Source organism: Ursus arctos, unplaced genomic scaffold (assembly GCF_023065955.2).
Source record: "Ursus arctos isolate Adak ecotype North America unplaced genomic scaffold, UrsArc2.0 scaffold_2, whole genome shotgun sequence".
NCBI lineage: Eukaryota > Metazoa > Chordata > Mammalia > Carnivora > Ursidae > Ursus > Ursus arctos.
Window position 1 is genome coordinate 37,729,590 of NW_026622874.1, and position 24,380 is coordinate 37,753,969.

A 24,380-nucleotide genomic window follows, 5' to 3' on the forward strand; every position below is an offset into this window, starting at 1 on the left:
CATTGCCGGACTGGGGGCTGCCGTGTGTCCACTGGGGACTTCAGGGCGGCGAAGGCTATTCCACAAAACTGCCTAATGCCAGAGCCGGAGAGGCCTCTTGGAAGCCACCCAGGCCACAGAAACTGGCACCCAGAGAGGGCAGGGTTTGCCCAAGACACACAGCCAGCTAGCTTAGCCTTCTGCAAAGCAAGTGCCCCGCTCTGGCAAACAAGCCCCTGCCTCGTCACCCCTCACCTCTGCCATGAATCCCATACTGTTTCTCTGCACAAAGTCCCTGGGGAGCCTATGGGACCCCTCTCAGCAGCAGGGGAAGACACTCCATTCCCTCACGTGGTTACAAACACCACTGAGCTCTTATTTCTTGCAGGCTCTGTTCCGCTCACACACGCAACCAAACACTGCCAACACCCGGTGAGATAAGCTGCTGTTCCCACTTCTTGGTTGAAGAAACGAAGACAGATTAATTTGCAGAAGTTCACACAGCTGGCTAGAGCCAGCGCTGGGACTGGGACCCGGGCGGCCTGGCTCCCGCGTCTATGCCTCTGACCACTACGCTATAGTGTCCTTCGGTGGCGGCCAGGTCCAGGGTTTCCGGGCGTGGGTCCCCTTGGTGCCTGCTCTGAGCTCCCCTGGCCCCACTGCACCAGCAGAAGCTGGAGAAGACCCTCCCTCGCTGCTCATTCACCCCCCTCCTGACCCCACCCCGTTCAACCAGTGGGAGACTGAAATCTAGGGAGATTTGGTGGTTTACAGATGTCGGGTCTGAAGGTGCTTGAGACAGCGACCGCTTCAGGGGGCCCAAACCAGCATCATCAGCACCCAGCTTCTTCCAAATTTCTGCCATTTGTACTGAGTGTTTTGCTAATATTTTCTTCATATGCACTCGCTTCCCCCCTTCTCACCTGTCCTTAACACCAATTTCCTTGAACTCACGAAGTTTATGTGCTGATTGCGTGTTTTCCCTAATACTAACTAAAATAATTACAGAACTACTAGAATAAAAAGTATTCTTCGGGGTACCCCTACAATCGCCATGCTCATGTGAACCGTACTTCAGGAAACAATAGGCTGGGTGTCCTCACTCTCCTGGAGACGCTCAGGCTCAGACAGGAGGCCTGCTGTTTGAGGTCACCCAGCAAGGAGCAGCAGCGCCAGGGCGGGACCAGGGCTCCCGACACCCAGCCTGGAGCCTTGCGCTCCGTGTCCGACCCGATGCAGTAATCAGAGGAGCCCGGGGCGCGCAGGGTCGGCCTGCCTCTGGCCTTGACTCCGAGCTCAGCTCAATGCCTAGGGAGCAGAGATGTCACTGGCCGAGGGAGCTACCAAATAATCGCCCCCGGGGAGTTCTGAGCAGAACTTCAAGAGTGGGATTTAGCTGAAGGGGTCAGAGTTCCCTGGAGCCCTAGGAGACCCCATTACACCGAGTAGAAGCTCCCTGCCGAATGTACAGAACCTTGACCGGATGGATGGGTTATGTTGTATGAGTAATGATGGTGAAGTGATTAAGAATAGCCAATACTCACTGGGTGCTTATTTACGTGCGAACTGTTAGATTGTTCTAAGTGTTTTACACGCATTAGCAATTTATTCCTTACAATAACCCAAGGAAGCAGGTAATTAGCCCCATTTCACAGTGAGGAAACAAAGACACATAAGGCTTTAAAACGTGCTCACAGTTGTCTGGCCGGTAGGTGGCACCCAGGCTACCGGCTCAGAGTTCAAGCTTTTAACTGCCCCACTTGCTTGACTAAATGGAGGACTGGTATTAGGGGGAGAGATTGGCCCAGCCCCTCACGACAGCAGCTATCTCCTGAGGAGCACTTACCACGGGCTTCATGCTGGCTCATCATATCTGCTCAGGATCCCACAATCGTTCTGGTCCCTTCTCAGCTGTGTCCCTTGCTTGCTTCCAAGGCCAACTCCCAAGTCTCTGCTCTTCCTGGAAGCCCCATCTGCATGTCACCCCCTCCCATCCCCTTTAGTACGCGTACTGGACTTTGAACTTGGGCAAATCTTGGCAAACTGAAATCCCTACCTCACATTGTTCTCCTGGCCCCCACCTCTCAGGAAGAACCCAGCATGGGGCTCCGCAGGGAGCTTCTCAACACCTGTTTGTCCACACACCCCCTGAGGGCAGAAACTTCAATTCGACCCACCTGGTCCCTAGGTGCACTGTGTCCGCCAGGGTCTTGGAGGCACCCCGCGCTGCACTTGCCAGGGGGGGAGGGGATGGAGGGCCCCCTCATGGCACGCACACTTGCTGCTCCCAAGCAGGTCTGTTTCCCTGGCTGTCCCACCTCTCTGAACAGCCGTGGGTTTTCGTTAGGGAAAACGTATGGATTTTGCAGTGAGCACTTTTTACTCTACTGTAAGATACTGACATCAGGCACCCTGCAGAGTCTAAGTTTCATCTCCCACAAAGATGAAACACAGATCACATCTCAGGATAATTCCCCAGGGCCAGTGGATAGAGCTCGTGATGAGCCGAGCCCCACTGGTCAAGTGAGTGGGACTCCTGGCGAGCCCCGGGCCTCTGCCTGGCCCCCACCGTGGGCCCTGCCACAGCCACCAAGACTGTCTAGGCTCTGCTTCTCTGCCCGGGCCTATTAAGGACCATGTTCTCTGTCCCCTCTCTGGGACACAGCATTTCTCATATCACTTGCAGAACACTCCCAGCTCTCTAGATCTCTTGAAATCCAGAAAGTGAGAGAAATAAGACAATTTAATGATGGCTTCCTTGGTTTACAGACAACGGAAGGACAAACATTTCTCTCCATGCACTGGTACAATGAAATTCAGAGATGAGTGGCAATCCCAGGACAGGAGCTGTGGTATTCAGAGCCACCGCTCAGCCTCCTGGTTGCGTGGTCCCACCAACCGCCTGGCTCAGCACCTGCAGACCTGGGGAGGCAGGGGGATGGCCCAGGCCACCTGAGGTGGGAGTGAGGGGCCGCGGCCACAGGAAGGGAGGCGCAACGGCACTGCCGTGCACTGGTGGAAGAGTGTGTGTGTGGGGGGGACAAGTGTCTGGGTGTGCCCTGAAGACAGTGCAGCTCAGTTGTGTCTGCAGTCCCATCAGAGCCGTCCTGAGGGCTGGGACCAAGCTGAGCTGGGGCTGAGGTATGGGGGTCGGGAGGAAGGCGGCAGAGAAGGAGCACATGCTGACTGCTTTCCTCCCACACACTGAGTTCCTGATGACCCAGCTCCATCTTGCAAAGGGTAAGAACATTCCTAAGATTTGGAGCTGGGGGGGCGGCAGGGGTGAAGTAAGGAGGTACAGCCTGTTCCAATCCCGAGGCCACCTGAAGCGTCTCTGCTCTGTTCTGGCCTGCCCCACCCCCTCCAGCCCAAAGACTGGAGCAGGCAAACCCGAGATCAGGGACCCCACCATTCTGCCCAGATTCAAACAGCTGACTACACCTTTTCTAAAGAGAGGGAGGAGAAGGAAAAAGGCCATGGGCTTCTAAAGAGAAAACCTGGGGAGGGTGGCACCGAGGGGTGGGGAAGGGGCCTGCGGCTCCGTCCAGCCCCAGAAGCTGGCAGCCGCGGCCCACGGTCCTTGGCCCAACCTTGCCAGCCCACCTAGCTGAGCATCTTGTGCCGATCGAAGACCGTCTTCCGCTGCTCCTGCACCTGCAGCTTCCAGCGCTGCTGCGCGCCCTCCACGCGCTCCAGCACGGTGTTCGCTCGGGGGCCCCCCAGAGAGCCAGTGGCGGCTGCCACAGAGCGAGCGTCCTGCAGGGGGAAGGAAAAGGAGAGAAGATTCAGCACTGTGAGCCAGGGTGGGTCTCGGAAACCTGACCCGGAAAAAACACCCTTAGAGCAATCCCAAAGGCTGAGCTCCCCACAGACTGGGAGGCTGGACCTCCTCGACGGCTGGGGGCTGCCTGAGGGCCTGGCCTTGTCGTCCGTAGGGCCTTGCCCAGTGCATCAGGCCAGCTGCAGCCTCGGTGTTTGGAGAACCTGTGGGGCGGGGCCTGGGAAAGGGGGCGCTCTGGGAGGAGTATGATCTGGGGTCGCCGTTACCACACAGCTATACTTCAAGTCGGGTCCCTGGCTCTGCCCCACTGGCTGATTTCTGGCCCTCAGGAGGAATACTGAGTGTTGGCCTCAGGACCTCATGGGTCGGCGCAGATGCCCTGATGCCATCTGTGGCTTGAGGAAAGGCATCAGTGTGTCCCAGGGTGGTTATCAGGCTGCAAATCCCCCCTGCCCTGCCAGCCACAGCCCAGGCACAGCAGGGAGACCCAGGGGCTAGGGCCTGGCTGCCCTGGGCAGGGAGCACACGGGTGCCAGTGGGGAAGATGGGCCCACCGAGAAGTCCGCACAGGAGCTGCTCTGCCAGGGGCTGGGACACCCAGCTGACTGCCCCTAGGAAAGAAGGGATGTCACTCACTCAGGGAGTCTGGCAGGGATGGAAGTTTAGAGTTCAAACCCAGCACTCCCATTCCAGAGCCTGCCCTGGCCCACTCTTCTCTGACAGGTTAGGATAGCTCGGCTCCTTCTCTCTGTGCCCCACCGATCCCCTTCCCCTCTGCTCTCAGAACCGCTTCTGTTGTCAAAGGCAGCAGCTCCCCTAATTACCACCTCTCTACCTCTGAAGCTCCGGAGCCCATGCATTTCCTGCAGGACCCCAACCTGATCTTTGGGGGGAATTAGAGCCGAGGGCCAGGCCCACACCCCCGTGGGGATTTCCTCCCTCGCTCTCCCTGCCTCTTATCTCCTGCCACACATCTCTTAAGGGATTAGCACACCTCTCTAAGCCCAGGCCGCCCAGTAAATGCAACTTTGCTTCTAACGCCCCGCGCTGGCACAGCTTCTGTCGCCTCGCAGCTGCCAGGCTGGGGAGAAGGGAGGGGTGTGTTAGACGAAGGTAGGGGAGGCAGAGAGAGCTGGCAGTTGCAGAGAGGTGGCCGGCTAGGGGTGAGGCTGGGAGGTAGTTCACTGTCGCTGTAGAGGTCTGAGTCACTGTCTCGTGGGGGACACTGCCTCCCCAGGGGCCCGGGTCCAGAACCCTGAGGAAGGCTTCCTTAGCCCACAAGGCTGAGGATCCCAGTGACACCGAGGACGCAGGTGCCGAAAGCGTCAGGAAGGGGGCGCACTGAGCCCAAAGTCAAGACTCCTGGGTTCCAGGCCTGGACTCCCAAGGGCCATCGTCTCCCTGCCTCACATTCCCACCTCCCCCACAGGGCCTACAGTAGGAGCTGGGACAGAGGGACAGCCTTAGCCACCTGGTAGCTTTGGGTCCCTGGCCAAGTGACTATTCCTCCAAGCTTCAATTTAATAAAGCCCGTCTTTTCAGACTTTTTTGACTGTCCTGTCAGCAGGCGTAACATGTACCTGATGGCCCAGTGTGCGTGCACAAACCTATGCATGCGCAATAAACAAGTTTTATAAGACACGTAGTAGGAGGCATTCTGATATTTGCGCTGCTCGCCTTCAGTTTTTAAAATGCGGGTCATGACTCATGACACAGATTTCATGACCTAATGGCTTGTGACCCATACTTTGAAAAACATGGTTTAGGATGAGGAGATGGCTACGCAAGGTTAAATAAAATCATATATATAAAGTTCTTAGTATGCTGGCCGTCACGGAGTAGGAGCTCGAGAAATGTTTCATTTTCTTCTTCCCCGGCAGTTCGGCTCAGGGGTTAAGAACACCGTGGACTCAAACAAACCCGGCTCTGACTCTTGGCTCTGACACCTACCGGAATATGACCCCAGGCAAGTTAGCTCCTGCTCGTAACCTATTTCCCTGTCCGTGAGATGGGGGCTGCTTTGGCGGTGCCTGGCAGCTAGCAAGCGCTCAACTCACAGCAACTATTCCCGTCAGATGCCAGCTCTGGGGTCTCCGAGGCGGGAGAAAGGGGGAGAAAGCTGGCAGACTGCTGCCAGAGGGAGCTGCTTTTGAAAAAGGACCATGGCACAGTACCACTTTCCAATCCCGTCCCTTCCTGGTTCAGCTGCACCAGCTGGGTGCTACCAGGGCCCAAGGGCAAGCCTCCGCGTGGCCGGGTAGGGGAGGTGGGCACTGAAGCCCCACTGGGGAAGCTGTGGGCCCACCGGGATCTGGCTATCCTGGCTTTGGGGGCCCAGGGGGCTTCTCTCCCTCCCCACCTCTCATCTCGCCCCTGCCAGGTCCCATGAGGAGTGCCGGGGTGGGAGCCCGAGGCAGGCTTGGAGGGATGGGCCGGCTTCAGCCCAGCTTCTCCTTGACGGCTCCGCAGCTCAAGAGACCGTCTTGAGGAGGGGAAGCCAGAGGAAGCCAAGAGCAGAGCATTAAGGGAACATGCTGAAATTCACCGCATGACCACAGTATCATTTGTCTCCCCTTCATGTAAAGTCTTAACAAACAGCTCCTAAGTGGGGGAAAGCTGCTGCTGAGAGCCTCCGTGTTTCCATTGCTAATAGTCTGATTAAAAGGTATTAAAGCTTCCACGTCTGTTCTAGAGACGGCCCGGAGTGCGGCCTCATCTGTTGCAGAACGGCAGCTGGAGGCGGGAGAGAAATCACACCATTTCCAGCCCCTTCCCTCTGATGCGGGGTCTCGGGGCGACTCAGGGAGGTGGCAGGGCAGCTTGGACAGGAGGAAGGCGCCTGGGTCCCGACGGGGACCAGAGTACCATGACGATGACAAGGGTCACTGTGTGCCAGGGGCTCTGCTAAGTATTTTACGTGGATTATCCCTAGGCTTGGGGGTCCTGGGTAACATTACTCCTGTCTGCAGACAAGGAAACTGAGGCCATGGGAGAGGAGTCCTCTTGCTGCCCAAGTCACACAGCCCGGCAGGGGCTGCGTGGGGGTGGGAACCCATGTCTGTGTATCTCTTATCCCAGCACTCTGTTGGCTGCTTCTTTGGCTCGTTGCTCCGAAGAGAGAGCCAACATGCAAAAACAAAGAACCAAGCCGGTACCTTTCCACGAGATCGGAGTAAGCACAAAGTGCCTGTAAAGGCACTGGGAATCAGGGACCTCAGGCCAGGCCCTCCTCTCCGGGCCTGGGAGGCCCCAAATCCTGGTGTGCACAGGCCAGAGCTGACAACCACCGTCAACATGGCCCAGAGGAAAAGAATCCCGGTCACACAGCTCGGAAAGGCCCGGGTACAAAGCCCCTCCAAAACGGGGACTACATGGCCTCCCTCAGTTTTCCAGGTTTAACCCAAATCCTTCCTGCTGTAGCCAAACCCCACCGCTTCTCTGCTGTAAAGCTCTCCCAGACTCCCACACGCTGCCAGCCATCTTCCTAGGACATCCCATGACGCCGTGCCCCCACGCAGACACCCCGCCTGCTGCCTCAGCTACCACAGACAGAACACGTGTGGGCACAGCATCAAGGCCGCCAGGCTGGCTGAGGCGCACACGCCCGGTCTCACCTCCCCCGCGCCCCCCAGCCCTGCAGCCACCCTGCTCCACACGCGGCCCCTCACCGCCAGGCCTTTCTTCCTGCTGCCCCAGGCCTTCCCTCCAATAATCACCACGCTGCTGCTGTGTTCAGACCCCACAGAGATGTCTCGTTCTTAAGGACGAACAGACACTCGGCAAGCTGACACACACGTTATCACAATGATGTTGAGGTGAGAACAATTACAGCCATTCCAGATGGAGGAAAAGGACACTCGTCACCCCGGCTCCTTCACGACCCCAGGAGCCCTCATCATCACCACCATTCTTCTGTTCCCTGCATGTCCCTAGAACTCTAGGCCCCCGAGGGCTGACATCTCTGAGGACCCCTCAGAGCTCAGGCGGCCCATGCTGCAAGTAGCAGAGAAACCCAGAGCCTCAAGGAAACCCTTATTTCTCCCTCTTCAAAGAGGGCCAAACCCATACATCTAAAAAGCTCTGTTTGCCATTTCTGTCCCAGCAAACACGCTTGCTTCCTCCTTTCAAAGGGTGTCTGAGCCTGGGGATTAAGCCTAATGCTGCCGGAATCCCAGGGGAGGCAGCGCTCAGCAATCAGGGCCCACTGAGGCCTGCCAGCACTTTCAAAGGGAACACGACAGGCTTTCATCTCCCTCCTTGGCGCTGGGGCTGGGGCTGTGGGGGAGGCCTCCCTTCCTCTTCCAGACCTCTCGCCCCAGGGCATGAGAGCTCTTGGCTACAGGAATTGGGGGAATGGAGCCAAGGGCCCCCAAACCTGGGAAGTGGTCCAATCCCCAGATCTCATCTCTGATTGGATCCCAGACTTGAGGGGTAGGGGGTGGGGCAGGGGCACTGGCGCCTGGACAGTTTCCTCCTCAAGGTCACTGAGTTATATGGGCCTAGGCAAACTTCCAAAGAACCTAAGAGGTCCCGTTCCAACTTTCTTCCTTTGGGAGTGAAAGCTAAATCCCTTACCCCAGGGGAGAGCCCATCCTTCTTGCTTCCTTCTTAAGGGAAACCCTCCCCAGACCACTAATAAACCCAGAGATGCAGCTTCGGCCCTGGCTCTGCCGCTGTTTGGCCAGGTGGCCTTGGGACCTGCTCTCCTTGCACCCCACCCCACGCCCCTTCCCTATGTGCACTGGAAGAGGTGGGGCAGCAGAGCCCCCTCACCATCCAAGGCTAGGGGCACGGGTCTCTGGGGAGATGAGATCTCTGGGCGTTATTGACCCCAGTGTCCCTACAGCACCTGAGCTGTCACTCTCTCACGCATCCTCTGAGCTGGCTCTGAAGACCGCCTCGGCCAAGAAGCCTTCCTTCCCAGACTAACAGGAAGAGGAGAAGTCCCCAGCCCCTGTCTAACAAAGAGCTTCCCAAAGCACCTAACTTGCTCCCTGACTGCCCACCTCCTAACACTGGATCTCGCCCACTGCCTTTATGGTCCTGGCTCATTCACTTGGTTTGGGCTCTGTCTTGGGGCTTCAAGCCCCGAGGGCAGACAGGAGGTCTGTAACTCACGCAGCGCGGCCCGCAGGAAGAAGAGAAGCCCCGTGCACAGGAGAAACACGGAGCTGCTGAACCCCCAGGAGGGACGACCTAGGGACAGCTAGGTTGGAGACACCACACAGAATCACAGGGTGAGGGGATGGGGAGCTGGGCCAGGCGCCAGGACTGGGGGCAGTGCGTGCTAACGGTGCTGAGCGGGTGAGCAGACCCCACCCCCAGCTGCCCCAAGGAGTTCCCTTAACCATCCTCCAGGTGCCCGGGAGCTGCACTCTGCCCCGCCCCCCGTATCTGCGCAGAGACGCTGCACCTCAGGTGAGGGCATCACAGACTGAACACCTTAGACTGCTTTCTGGAATATCGGGGTAGGAGGTGAGGGGGTGTCATCCCTCCCACCTCTCTCTCCCAGGGCAGGAAATCTCGCCTACAGTGTGTAGCGTGGGCTTGCCAGCTTCAGCTTGAGAGCTGCCTGAGGCCCCCACGGCCCCCGCAGGCCCCCAGGATATGGGGCCGGATAGCACTTCCTCACAGGACAATCCTCCTTACATGGCCAAAATCTGCACCCAAGGAATGTACAGCCTTGGATTCGGGATCTACTCTCAGGAACTGGAGGGCCACGTCTAACCCCCCCTCTCCCTTTAAAGCCCCCTCACACAGAGGCAGCTCTGACCTAAGCCTCAAAGTGGGAAGCACCCCAGGTCTCCTCGGGGAGAGGGGCCTGGGCCCAGACCCAGAGACGGCAGGCCGCCCTCCCCTCTGGCACCACATCCAGGACGGCAGGAGACACAACAAGGCCATGCCCAAGAGCCATGCATTCCAGAGAAATCGCAGCACGGGCTGTGTAATCACGGGGCCGCATCTCTCAATTACCCCCCAGCCAGGACTGCAATTACCACATTACCCCTAATCACCGCGTGTTTATTAGCCATGCCCCTCCCCATCAGAGCTGCTATTACTGTACATTAATAACCAGGTAGGCACGCAAGGTTTCCTCCTGAACACAGACCACCCAACTGCCAGCGCCACCACCTCCCAGGCCCCAGCTCCCAGGGCTCATCCTCTCTGCTCCCCCTCTGGCCAAGCTCATGGCAGCAGGAGACTGCACGCAGACTGGGAACGGTCCAGCCACATACCCAGGAGAAGCAACAGGGCCCATGGATGGCCAGGCCTCCCTCCTTCCCCGGCCTCGTCCTCGTGCTTGTGCTGGCCCAGATCCACGACGCCCAATGGCTGCACACGGAGATCTGAGCCCCGGACCCTCTGGGCGGGGTACCCGCCCTTTTCCACCTCCAATGCAGCACTTGACATATTCTAAATTGTGACCTCCTGGTGGCAGTTTAGCCAATGCCTGGTGATTTCTAGTGACCCCAAACACACTCACTTACGAGGGAGCACACCCAACCCATTATCAACTGTGTCATCTGCAAGAAGACTCCTCAGATCTTGTTCAATCTCCCTCTCTTACTCCCAACTGTGGTCCTTGTACCCCTGGCTTTACCGGGGCTGAGACTAAGTTCTCTCCCACCAACATCGGGAGGTTGCTATCATGTACCCCTTGAGTTTGGTTTGATTTTTTTTTTTCCAAGCTCAACAGCGGTCTACAGAATCACTAAAGAATGAACCTGCTCTCTCCCAGTCCACCACCAGCTTGACACCAGTATCTGAGCAACCAGGATATGAGGCATGTCTACGTGCCTGGCCCTGGTTGGTCCATCTCCCCTCGGCCCAGAGAGGCAGTCCACCAGGACCACATGGCTCCCTCCTGCCCTAATGCCAGACATCAGGCCACCTCCTGCTTCACCTGGAAGTCCAAAGGGTGGTTCCCCACTGAGGAAAACTCTGGAGCCTGGGTGATGTGTAGGACACTGAACAGGGGAAGAGCAAATTGGCGTATGGGGGGTAAGGCACACGGATCCCCACCTAGGCCTCCAGCATGCTCTTCTGGTTCTGCCCTGGGGACTCGCAGGCTGGGAGCCCAGGACCCCCTGTGGGCAGAAGTACCGGCACCCAGAAACCTGCTTACCTCATTTTCCTCCTCATTGTGCAGCTGTTCGGTGTATGCGTCTGGCTTTCGAATGAGAGGGTCCACCAGCATCAGGAAGGCCATGTAGAGCAAGAGGGCCCCCACCACTGACAGGTAGATGACAATGATGACCTGAGGGAGAGAGCCAGCTTGCCCTGTGAACCAACACCCTGGGCCAGGACGGCAGTGGCTACCTCGAGCGCTGCACTGGGGAAGGGCCCGGAGGCTGAGGGCTTGGAGGCAAAGACAGAAGGGACACGGGGGCCCTATTCCACATATTTACCAGCTTTGCCCTAAACTGAGGGGATCCCACAAGGGCAGTGGACATAAAAACAACAGATCATGAAGGAAGGCACCTGGATCCTGACACCCCAAGATGCTCCCTGGGGTGGGGAGTGTGGAAGTGGGTCCTACCTGGCTGTCTCTAAGAAAGGGTGGAAAGCAACGGGACACAAAGTCAGAGCAGGGAAGAACCGGCTGGTGGAGAGGCCTGAGGCCGAGCCCCAGGGAACGAGGGCTCACTCCCCACTGCCAAGTGCAGGACGGACAGGTGGGGAGCGCCAGTCCCGAGAGGGCACGCCGATGGGTGGAGGGGGACAGGCTGGCAAGAAGGTATGCCCGGATGGCTGGAGAACACATCTCCGCCTCCTGTCAGTCACCCTGCATGGAGGTGACAGCCAGTGGCAGAATGACAAACCTCTTACGTACATGGAGAGCCTCATACTGGAGTAACTTCTGTTTTACAGAAAAGACAGAATCAGTGAGGCTAATTCAATGTTTCCCAGTGTGGTACTCTGGGCATTTAGGACAGGACTCTCCAAGACACTCGGCAGCCACAGCCCCTATAATGGTGTCATAATACACCTCTGTTACTGGGACCACAGAAGCACCTTCACTCGAGTCCAAATGCCCGCGGGCCGGCCAGTACTCACCTGACTGAGAACCCTGAGCCTAAACTACTCAGCCTAAGTTCCAAGGTTAGCAAACGGTAGAGATGTAACCTGAACTCAGATTTACTGACTCTGGCTCACATGCTTTTTCTACTTCCACAATGCCTGGCCATCACTGGCTTCTGATCCACAGCCTTGGCCCCAAATGGACTGTGATGAGTAATAAAAGGAAGAGAGAAACCTTGGGATTTTCAAGGCAAAGCTCAGCTCAGCTCAGTCAAGGGTCAAGTTCAACTGGACCAACTTCCTCCCTGACTGGGGCACCAGTGTTCATGCCTCTTTAAACAGGGTGAATGGTCAGCCCTCTTGCCTGTACCAGGGAAGGGCAAGGGGAATGGAGGCTGAGTCTATAATAGGCTGAAGCTGGGGGGTGGGAGAGCCTCCTAGGGAGGAGGACTGGAGGGAAACTTGAGGGATTAGGAAGTATGTCTGATGAGGTCCCCATATCGGGAAGTCCCTTTCTGCCAAACAGGGAGAGGCGACACCTGGCTCAGTATTCAGTCTCAGCCATCTGGTCCCCGGAGGGTGGGGGCCCTGGAGCATGTTCAGAGCAAGAGGAAGACGCTCCAGGAGGGGCTGGCTCAGGCGGGAGGATGAAAGGAGCTGAGTCTGCACAGCTTCATGGGGCGACGACTGAGCGGTAGGGGACAGACAGCTGCTTCCCATCAAAAAGGTGAGAACACGGAGGACCGCAGCACAGGGAAGGAGCTGCCAGCTCCCTGGTCTGGGCAGGACGACAGCAGGGAGCATCGCCTCCCCCTCAGAGCCTCAGAAGGAGAAACGGGATGGACTAGGCAGTGTCGATAAACTCAATTCCTTTCTCGATGCTATTTCTAGACTCTCCATAGGACCAGTGGAAGTAAGCTGAAAACCTGGCCACAAAGAGCTTAAGTTAGAAATCGGTACGCGGGGCCTGGCTCAGAGTTAGAACCCGGACTAGGAAACCCCGGGGGGAGGCTCCGGGTGAACGAGCTCTGCTAGCGTGAGCCATGGTCCTACGGAGCCCACCCAGTGGCAGAAGAACGGACAAGGCCCCTGCCCTCACTCGCTAAGGTGGGCCTTGTTTACTATTTCTCCCGAGTTCACCCAACAGCCTATGAGAATGAGGTTTGGGGCTGAAGCCCCCTGCCCAGGTCCCACCACACAGACAGCTAGCCCTGGTGCACAGCTCTTGGGGGGCTTTTCAGGAGTCTGAGGCCACTCTGGAAGCTCAGTGAGACTGGGTGTTCGGGGAGGGCGGGCTTACTGCTCTATTAGCAGCATCCTGCATGGTGCCCAGACCATAAAAGGCACCTGAAAGAGGCTTACGGAATGAATGGAAGAAAGAAGAAAGGGAAAATTGGAAGGAACAGGAGGAAAAAAGTGACATGAAGCACCTCTCCCAGGTTCCCGGCCCCCCATATAATGGGAGCCACTGGACAGTTGTCAAAGGACAGAGCTGGCTCCAAAACGGTATGGGAAGCAGGCCCGTGTCTGTGACTAGGCCAGCCCAGAAGCCAGTCCCACCGATACTTGGAATGTTCCAGAATATAGCAAAAGACCGCGAGTGCCGGGCAGCCAGGGAGCGGAGTGGGCCCGTGCCCCGAGCCCCAGGCTACCTTGATGGTGGTGGTGCTGCGCTCCTCGTACTTGCACTCACACAGCAGGCAGTAGGCCTCCACGTCGTGGCCGGGCACCGGCATGGGCTCCACCACGTGCAGGCAGTTGCTGCAACAGAGACAGACGGGGCGGTGGGAGCAGGGCCACTGGCAGCTGGCAACCCAGGAGGGGACAGTGGGGCAGAGGTGAGGGGGCTCCCAGGGCGTGGGGAGAAGCCCCCTCCCAACCCACCAGCACCAGCTCTCTGAAGTGCACCTGCGGTGTGGCCACGAAAAATGCCAACACTTCCCAAACAGCTGCCCTCAGCTGCCTTCTTGTCTCGTGCTGTGCTCGCCCCCACCCTGGTCCCATGTGGGCTCACCCAGTCCAAAGATTTCCAAGTCAGCACTGGTGAGGCTTAGACAGGAGTCTTAGGCTAGAATCCCTGTCAGGACCACCCCCCGGCACCCTTCCATCCAGCTGCCCGCTAGTCACCACAGAACAGCCCACAGGGACCACGCATTCCACGGCAACCCTTCTGCCCCAGCTCCCCAGTCCTGGGGCTGTGTCCCCAGAGCACCCCCACTGTCCACTCCACTGACCACGTCCAAACCTGGTAATCACCCTTGACACTCCCTTTTCCTCTCACCTATGAATCCACCAAACGCTGGTGATTTTACCTCCTTAAAACCGTCTAAGACCCACCTTCTCTATTGGCTCCCACTGCCCTGTCTTTTTTTTTTAAAGACTTTATTTATTTATTTGACAGAGAGAGATAGCCAGCGAGAGAGGGAACACAAGCAGGGGGAGTGGGAGGGGAAGAAGCAGGCTCCCAGCGGAGGAGCCTGATGTGGGGCTCGATCCCAGGACTCCGGGATCACGCCCTGAGCCGAAGGCAGAGGCTTAACAACTGAGCCACCCAGGTGCCCCTCCCACTGCCCTGTCTTAGCTCAAGGTCTCAACATTCTGTCCTCGGACCAATGCCCTGGACTCCCCATTGCCCTCGCACCTCTTATCTGGCCCTATGTCTATACTACCTTCACCAGGCAGCCGAGTGGTATCAGCAAAAGTAAACTCCTGTTACGTCACCCCCTGCTTAAAGCCCAAAGCTAGTCAAGACCTCCACAGGGCCTCTAGCATGAGGCCAAATGAGCTGCTCCCCCTGGGGTCCCCACGGCTCCACCTCACTCCAGGCTGCCTCCCTGTCCCGGCCCATCCCCTGCCATGCCTTACCCCACTCCCCATCCTCCAGTTCTGCTGATCTTCTGGACTCTTCTCTGAATGAGTCATGCTCCCCTCCTTGACACATCTGCTTTCTGCCAGGAATACGTGGCTTTGCCACCTCCCCTTCCCACGCTCCGAGCTCTACACATCCTTCGAGATCCAGCCCAAAGATCTGACCTCTGCCCGCGGCAGCCAGCACCCACACTCACCTCTATCACAGCACTGACCACACTACACTGTAATCCCAGCTTTATTTGTATGGTCTCCCCTGGGGGATGCTAAGTTCCTCGAGGACAGAAGTCCTCTCCATCTTCCCAGCACCCAGCGTGGTGCTGGCAGAGCAGGGCTGGGGGGACAAGCTCAGGGAACAAGCTCCTGCCAAATGCATCCCGTTCTAACGGTATGCCCACTTAGCCCACCTTTACCTACGCGGCCGACTAAGGCGAACTAAAGATCAAAGGCGCCACGTATAGGAAGAGGGAAGTGAGCTCAGGAAGGCAAAGTGGCATCGCCACCACGATGAGGTCAGGACCCAAATCCCGATCCTTGGCTCGTCTTTCCATGTGACGCTCCATCTTCGTGGGCCCTGGGCCTGTGCTCAGCTCTTTACTTGGGCCTCTTGACCGGTCCCAGCCTTCTTCGGATCAGCAGGTTTCAACAGGTACAGTTCACAGACCACAATAAGCAAATGACCTCGAGAATGCACCTTTATCATTACCACTGGGGAAAGTCAACCACACTCTCAGAGGTACGCAGAGGCAAACCAGGCATCACACAGCAATGGACATCCAGGTCTGGGGCTCTGGGCCTATGACCTCCTCTCTGGGATACAAGGGTTGTACCAGATGACCTTTAAGGCCCTTCCAGTTCTGACAGGAATCCTGCAAGAGTCAATGGGGAGAACTTGGGAGACAGTTTCATTAAGGGTAGTAGGTGGAAACTGAGGCCGCGCAGGAGTCTAGGATCTAGCGACATCATTGGCAACACCCCTGCAGGGGTGGGGGTGAGGGGCTTGACCTATGGTCAGCAGGTCAAATGTACAGCAGGGTGACTACAGTTAACAACCCGTATTATAGGTCTTTCAGGTCTCTGAAGACAACCAGGCCTATTCTGAGCTATCCCAGGGTCCTTCTAGACTCAGCCTGGGTTTCTGGCAGAAGCATCAAAGATGTGTGATGTGAAGATCAGGTGTTGAAATAAAAATGAGGTGTCCTCTAAAAGCCTCTGGTTCCCTTAAAAATCCAGTATGTAGCATACGCGATTTCCCCTAACCCCTGAGGATTCCAGTTCCACCTCTGGGTAACAACTTCACCACATCATTCCTCACTGCGTGAGTGGGTCATCGTCCACTGTAACTAACTGCACCATTTCCAGACCCCGAACGCTGCCACGTCTGGGAGCAGCTGATGGACAAGGCCAGGTTCACGGACAGCACTGGTCATCACTGCTGGGACCTTCTCTTCTCCAGGAAGTCCCTACAAGCCTCCTGAGGTCCAGATGCCTCCCTTTCTGAGGCACACGGGGTCCTGGTTTCAAAGGCCACTCGAACGCTGTACTGGGATGTGCACACTCCCTGCCAAGGGCAAGCAAGGTGGGGTGGCAGGGGCCGCTGGGAGGAGTGAACCCAGGTTCTTCAAACTGGAATCCTGCCACTCACGGGAATAGGCTGTAAAGGGGTTAGGGGAATAGTAAATGAAAAGCTGAAATCCTTCTGCTGTCTCTGGCCTCTTGAGAGTCAGTAAAACCCTAAACATGATCTTGCTCTAAGGATTTCATTTACCTTTCTGGGGATCAGTGGTATCGAAAGACTCCAAGGACTGGTCAGAGGACATTAAGGGAGAGGTCTACAGAGAAAGATAAGCTGGGTTTAGTTCTCCGCTCCGCCGCGTATTCTGCGATTGTAAGTAATTTATTTATCCCCTCCGGGTCCCCGTTTCCTCATTTATAAACGGAGGCTGAATTCATCAGTGTCTTTCAGGCTGTTTTCTCTTGGGCACCCCAGGAACCACTGGGCAAGAAGGGGGTGGAGGGAGGGGCTGAGGGACCAGTCCCTCTTGGCACCAGGTCTGATTTTGTTTCGCATGCTGTGTTTCCAACACAGATTCTGTCTCTAGAAAGGTTTGATCTCTAGAAGTCGGAAAGACAAAGAACTAACCTACTTGGTTCTTTCCTACTCTGGGACCACCTCTGCAACATATCTCCTCGGCAGACCCACCAACAGAGCATCTTTAGGGTTTCTGCCCTCCCATGGGCATGCGGTTAAGAACCCCTAGCACTATAGACGGCAAACACCAGCCACGCAGGAACATAAAGGCCATGACCTGTGAGTCCCGCAGCTCAGACAGTTCTGGCTTGGCTCTGCAGAACAAAGGGTAAGAGGATTCTCCCATCCACGGACCCAGGTGACAGTAGAGTGGCGACAGTGGCAGAGACCTGAAGACATAACTGGTCTCCTCTGGCCCTCGCCAGGGGGCTGGAAGACCACAGGTCAAGTCCCCCTCCCTACCCCTATAGGGGTGTTCCCAATGTTGTTGCTGGGTCCTAGAATCCTGCCCAGCCTCAGTTTCCACCTACTACCCTTAATGGGACTGTCTCCAAGTTCTCAACTTAAGCTTATTCATTAAACAATCCCCTAATTCTGACTTCTAAGGAGAAGAAGATAAACTATAGCCTGAGAGGTCCAGATGGGACTCCTTTCTCCGCAGGCATCCAAGCTTGGGTTTGCGGCCATCCTATCACCCCCGCCAGAGACAGGGGTACGAAAACCTGCTGTTGCTTGTGGGAAGTAGCCTTATTATCTGCTGCGGGGCTCCGTCTGTCAATTTATTTACTCATGTTATTGGAGCTATAACCGCAAGATACAAGGAGGTCACAGGGGCTCCTCCCAGGACTTCGCATCTTAGGGTTTTGTGAATCCATCAGGACAGGCGAAACCAGAGGGAAACAGTCTCTGCTGTGGGAGGAGCTCCAGTTTTCAGGGGCTGTGCTGTTAAGTCTGACGATGATTATCTATGCGGCCTCTAACAAGGCATGATAATATATAATAATTTTAGCTAACATTTATACAGCACTTACGACATGCCAGGCATTGTCCTAAGTGCCCTACTGACAAGGGCATGTACCAGCACGCACGCGCGTACACACACACACACAAATACTCAAAATACTGCCATCCATCTTACGGATGAGAAAACTGAAGTACACTGGACAAGAAGTCACCTGTCACACAATGAACAGGGGGCCAACCTGGATCTGAAGCCAGGCAGGCCGGATCCCTAGTCTGCACATCTAGCTAGCCTGCCTCTCGGAAAATCACTCAGACTATCTCAGAACTGGAGAAGTTCCAAGTTCCCAAAAGCTGCTCTGAACCAACCGCATCCTAATCACCTAAGGAATGTTAAGGGAATGTTACTCCTGCCCCCCTGCTCCCCAGTATTTACTGAATCCGATTTGTAGGGGGAAGAGATTGAATGTACAGCAGCATGACTATAGTTAACAAAACTATATTATATACTTGAAAATGGTGAAGAGAGTAGAACTTAAATGTTCTTAACACACACACACACACACACACACACACGGTAATTATGTGAGGGACAGAGGTATTAACCTTATTGTGGTAACATTTCACAATACGTATGTGCATCAAGTCATCAGGTTGTACAGCTTAAACTTACACAAAGTGCTATGTCTAACGGATCTCAGAAAAGCTGGGAAGAAAGAAAACATCAAAACCCCAAATCTTGGGAGCAGGTGGTGCTAGGAATCTGTATTTTCTCAAAGCCCACCTGACGATACTGACACACAACCAAGCAGGGACCCTGACCTAGACATCCCCTCCGTGTGATGCGAGTCCCTTCCACAGTGTCTTTAGCAAAGAATCACCCCATCTGTGCTCAGATCCCTCCCAGGATGGGGCTTCCCGGCTCTTAAAACAGCCTGGATTAGAAATGCTTCCTTGGCTCGCACTTGTATCTGTTTCCCTGAAGCTACCCTTGAAGCTGTTTCTACTGGCTCCAATTCTACACCAAAAAACCACATTGAACGTAACTGATTCCCACTCCCATGTGCCCCACCTCCCAGAGCATGCCAGCCCTGCTCCTGGTCTTTGCCAGCCACCAGATGTCCCCAAGCCCTCTCCTCGTCAAGCCTCCCTTAAGCCACTCCTTCTAGGATATGGTGTTGAAACTTCCCTTCACTAAGCTGGTCTCCTTTCTCTGAACAAATCTGTGCTTCTTTTTCTCATTTTTAAAGGGAAACATCCAGAAATGAATTCAGGACTCCAGGAGTATAAATAACTGAAGTCTCTAGAATTCTAAAAAGGGAGCACTACCTATCTCATCTACCTTACAAGGCGTTAATGAGACTGGTACAGAATAACACACGTAACAGAGCTTTGCAAAAGTACACAAAAGGTTCCATCGTATGTGGGCATACTACCTACCTCTCCTAATTTTCTGCTACCATTTTGCATTATTCATAAACACCCAAATCAAAGCAAAATAACAAAATCCACTTCTCTGACCAGGAACCCCTCGGCTAGAGTTCAAGACACCTGGGTCCTGTGCCCAACTGGCTGTGTGACCATGGACCAAAAAGTCCTTTGTAGGCTCTAGTGGGAATGCAGAAGTCAGCTTATCCTCCAGAGGTCCAGGAACCCCAGTAAACACCTGTAAACTTCAACTAGTTGTAGCAGCCTCGAGCCAGCCTGCACAGCGCCTTACCAGTCCTTCTGTGACACATTCTGGTTGTAAATGTGCCCACTGATGTTTCTATATGGTGGGCAGATGCATTTGCAACGGATATCTTCAGAGCTCTGGAAGAGAAAGTACATGGTAGGCAAGTAGGCAGGGCCCCTGGCTTTAGGTTCTAGCAACACCTTCAACTGTGAGTTCCCTGTTCTATATATGAATGCTCTTGACCTCTCCCATCCCCAAGTTCAGCAAGGAATGACTTCTGCAAAATGGATGCTAATATCACAGGACCCTCAAGACAGAAACTGTCCAGGTGGCAAAGGAGACTCACAGAAAGCTGCCCAGGGCTGCCATTCCCCAGTAGGGTGCTTGGGAGCAGGGGTGTGTGTGGCAAGCAAAGTGACAGTGCTCTAGACTCTGGGCCCCACACCTGCTGTGCGCACCTTTGTCCAGCAAAGGTGAGCCCCTTCCCAACCCCATCCCATCTCCAACTACATAGGTTAGGATTAGGGGAAGGTAAAGGGCAGGGGTACACAAAAAGTGGATCATTTCCATGGGAACACCCTTAGAAAGTTCTTCCTCTCTGAAATGGGTTAAGAGACAACACCACAAATACTTTCATTCCAATCAGGAATTCCCCAGAGGGGCTGGAAGCAAACCCTCAGACTCAATCTTACTTAAAGCCTTGGTGACCTTCAGAATTTTAAATTCCATAGAGCTGCCCAAGTGCAGTTCTGGGTCATTTACCCCTAAAGAATGGAAATTTCTCAGGAGTCCCAGCGCTTGGATTGGTCACCCTCCGTGTAACAGAAACTTCCAGCTGTGTAGGACTTCACACTTAAGGAGCATTTCCACAGACTGTATTACTTGATTCTCCTTCAGTAGAGTAGTAGACATTATAACCACCCCGATTTAACCCAGGAGCAAAGGAAGGTATGGGGAACTTAGATAACTCCTCCAAACACAAACTCCCTCGCTGGAATCTCACCTAGGTTTCGTCTGATCCAGAATGTGTGCTCTGCGCTCCACCCCTCTCCCCTCACTCCACCCTTACGCAGGCCTGCAGTCGGGCGCCCGAGAGAATACTCCCCAAACTACTACGGTCCATTGATGAGTGAGGGGCAGGGCTGAAGCAGCAGCCACCTCTGCGGAAGCCCCGTCTGCCGGCAGGGTGGTCGCGCGAGAGGTGCTGCTGGCTCACCCCCCTCACCTTGTTGGCTTGAGCTGGGGGCAACAGCAAGCACCCGACCACGGCCACCAAACACAGGAGCTTCATGCTGATCAGGCTTGGGAGGCCAGCCAGACCGGACACCTGCATAAGAGATAGGAAGTCGGGAAGGGGAAGGTGGCCACACCATAGCCAGCACTCTCGGCCCTTTAGCCCTCCCGCCGCCGGGACGTAGGAATCGGATTAGGGGCTGGGTTCAGCATTCCAGGGCCTCCTAAAACCCTGTGGCCAAATACTGCCTTCCCTCTCCAAGTCTCAGGCTCTCCATCGCCACCTGGAGCGCCCGGAAGAGGGGACCTCCCGGGGACACGGCCGCCGGGGGCCTCGAGTTCCCAGGACCAGGCCCGGCTCCGACCCTCGCGGCGCGTTCCACCGCCCTCCGCCATCTCCGCCTCCGCCCGCCCGGCAGCTCCTCCCCGCTCAAGGCCCGATGAAAACTTTCGGTGCACAGGCTGGGAGCCCTGGTCCGACAGCCAAGGCCAGTGCCCCCCTAATCAGGGGTCTCGGGCCGGCCTGGGACCCCCGGGTGCCCCCGAGACCCCCGTACCCCTCCCCCAACGCCCAGTCCGCTAACCTGTGAGCCCCGCCGCCGCCGCAGACCAGCTGGTCCCGCCCCCTCCCGGTCTCTATTGGCTGCGGGAGCAGCCTCTCCGCCCAACCTCGCTATCGCCAAGGTAACAAGGCCCACCTTCGCCTGGGCTTGGAGGCTCCCGCGCAAGGGAGAGGAAGGCATTTCTCAAACCCGACCAAACAAGAAAAGGGAGCGTCAACCTTCCAGACAGAAACGGGGAAGGGTCTTGCCTGGGTGTGGCCTGTAAAACTCCCACAGCCCTGCTTCGCCCCTCTTCGTATTACAAAACTCGGGGGTCCGGAGAGGGGCTAAGTTTGTTTCATCTTGTTGTTTTATAAAGAGAAAGCACTTTATACACAATAAGCTAGTAACAACAACAATAACCTTAAAAACCCGATAAAGGCCTTTGTCCCCACTCCCAATCTGGAAATGTTAATTAGGGATGCACATCTTTGCGGCACAGGATTTACCAGGCTCCAGCTCTGCTCTCGCCCCCCCCCCCCACCCCGGCCCAGCGCCCCGAGGAGAAGGAAACCAGGGGTGGCAGCGAGGCTGGGCCTGGGAGGGTCCTGCGCAGCCACTGCTTACCTGGTCTCCCCGCCCCACTGCTGTCTGGACCTGGCAGACTGGGGCAAGGTGTGCAAGGCCCGCATGGGGAGTGGGGAGTGGGGAGTGGGAAGCTGGTGGGAGGGAGGGAAGTCTGGGGTGCTGAGGGGCAGATGGGAGCTTTTTGCCAGCTGTGAGGGAAAGAGGAGCCGTCTGAGTCCTGGGTACCAGACCCAGAGTGAGGACACCTAGGCTTTGGCCCTGGCTTTGCCACTAAGCAGCTATGTTACCCTGGAAGAGCCACCTCCCCTTTCTGGGCCTCAGCGTCCTTAATCTGTAAAATTAGCTGATTGGATACTAAAGTCCCTTTCAGCTTTGAAGTGTCCTGGGAGTGGTTTGATGTGGCCCACACTTGCCGTTGGTGGCTGGAACAAGCATAGGGGCTGGGTGCAGGCAGAATGAAACCCCTCTGGGGCACTGTGGACTGTGGTAGGCTCCTTGTGTGGAGGTGGTTGGGTTTATATTTGTTTCTCCTACTCATGCCTTAGGCCTCTTTAACTCCTCACCACCTGGCAGACCACCCTACCCTTGGTGGGTGCTCAGGGAATGTGTGCTAAACCAAACTGGGTAGAATTAAATTAACCTCATTGGACAGCAGGCAGGAGGCACAATGGCATGACAAAGCCACGGCTCAGTGAGCTCAACGACTAGGGCATGAATCCTGGTCCCCCCCTTCCTTCCTGGTTGTGAGGATGTGGGTGGTTGGCTTCTCCTCTAGGGAAGCTTCGGATTCCACATCCATAAAATGGGGCTAATATTACCTACCTTCGGGGCTGTTATGAGGGTATAATGAGTCTATATTGGCAAAGCACCAGGAACGGTGGCAAGCACAAGGTGGGGGAGGGATCTATAAATGGAAATGTTAGCTCATTTTGGGGGTCAGAATGTCTGCTTTGGTGAATAGGCTGGGGCAGAGACAGGATGCCTGCCACATGGGTGCAGAAGGGACAATTCAGGCCCTGGAAAAATACCTTCCTCCTCCCAATCCATATGCTTTATGGAGGTGGGGACCTTCACGGGGACAAAAGCGATGGGGCTCTCATCACCTCCAAGGCACACCCTTCTGATACCCAGCACGCAAAGTGCCCAATGCTGCGTTCACTGTCTTGCTCATCTGATGGAAGCCAGGCCTACTTTTCTCAAGCCCCAGATTGCGGTGTCAAATTATCGTTGACTCCACTATCTCCTATCTCCACTCCAGTCTGTCTAGGTGTCCCCGTGGGGCAGCTACAACCCCCTGCCTACATCCTGCCACAGCCACACTTTGCTCCCTGAAATATACTCCCTTCCTCTGTCCTTCTGCTTCCATCCCATCTTCCTCCAACCCTGTTTTCAGCACAGCGCTCATTGCTCAGCAATCCCTGGTAGCACCCTGTCGCATCAAATCCAAACGGCCCCACCTGGCATCCAAGCCCTGGCTGCCATGTCTGCCCTCCCCCACTCCATCTCCTCTCCGGTTACTCCCCTCCAGCCATCTTTCCCATATTTGACTTTGCTCACACCAGTCTTCCCATAGGATGCCCTCGCCCCCTCAACCCTACCAATCCTTATCCTTCATTTCTTTCCAATCGCTGCCCCAAGCGCTTCTCTTCCAGAAACTTTTCCCAGGGAGCTCTAGTTGACCCAGGGCACCTCATCCTCACACATTCCTCCCTGCGCCCTTTGTTTAAGAACCAGACCATTGAGATGAGTCCGAACCTACGCATTCAATTCAATTCCACAAATATGTGCCGAGCACTGGCAAGATGCCCCAGGAGATACCACAGATAAGCCCCATGTGAACCCTGCTTCCAAGAAGTGTAGTCTCATTGAGGAGAAATCATATGGCCGGGATGTAACTTAAAATAGAAAGTGAGATGTCATAGAAGAGTTTTCCCCCTGAAAATATGGTTGAGCACTGTGTACCAGGCAGTGTCCTAGCTGCCAGGGATACATCAGTAAACAAGATCAACCCTGTCCCTGCTCTCATTGACCTTGAAGTTTATCGCAGGAAAATGACAAATCAACACGTAATTACAATTCCAGGTGATAAGAGCTAGGGTGGGGAAGATCTGCAGAGGCTGGTGGGAAACCTAGACCTAGGGCCAGGGGATCCCAGAATAGTAGCAAGGAGGCTTTGAAGGTAGTGGGGGCTACTTGAGCTGGGCCAGGGTGGAAGGCAGAAGAGTGGCCTTGCCCAAAATATCCACATCTGAATCCCTAGAACCTGTGACTAGCTTACCTCCCACGGCAAAAGGGATTTTGCAGATGTAGTTAAATCAAGTTCCTTGGGATGAGGAGAGTAGCCTGGATTATCCAGATGAGTCAAATCTGGTCAGATGAGTCCTTAGAAGAGGGAAACCTTTTCTGGTTGTGGTCAGAGAAAGAGATGAGACAGTGAATCAGAGAAATCGAAGATGGAAGGGGCCATGAGCCAAGGAATGAGGGTGACATCTAGAAACTGGTAAGGGCAAGGATCAGATTCCCCGCTAGAGCCTCCAGAAGGAACTTCATTTTAATTCAGGGATATCTGTGTGGACTTCTGACCTACAAAACTGTAAGATAATACATTTGTGTTGTTTGAAGCCACTAAATTCATGGTAATTCATTACAGCAGCAATAGAAAACTAATACGGCCAGGAGGGTGGGCAAGATTTGGAACAG

General features: G+C 55.4%; 1 protein-coding gene across 2 annotated transcripts; it reads right to left on the bottom strand.

The window, feature by feature from the left end:
* Positions 1-1,527: 1,527 nt before the first annotated feature.
* On the bottom strand, positions 1,528-21,176 carry TMEM9 (transmembrane protein 9). 2 transcript variants are annotated; one of them, XM_048225435.2, is made up of 7 exons: positions 20,835-20,970; positions 20,543-20,644; positions 19,363-19,454; positions 13,435-13,543; positions 10,887-11,018; positions 3,583-3,735; positions 1,528-2,901 (listed from the first exon to the last, which is right to left on the bottom strand). In XM_048225435.2, exons 2-6 carry the CDS (start codon positions 20,606-20,608, stop codon positions 3,583-3,585), a joined length of 552 nt encoding a protein of 183 aa, XP_048081392.1. In that variant the 5' UTR covers positions 20,609-20,644; positions 20,835-20,970; the 3' UTR covers positions 1,528-2,901. The 2 variants fall into 2 exon arrangements, with proteins under 2 accessions (XP_048081392.1, XP_048081391.1); XM_048225434.2 differs by lacking the exon at positions 20,835-20,970 and adding an exon at positions 21,135-21,176 and having other exon boundaries at positions 1,528-3,735.
* Positions 21,177-24,380: the final 3,204 nt, after the last annotated feature.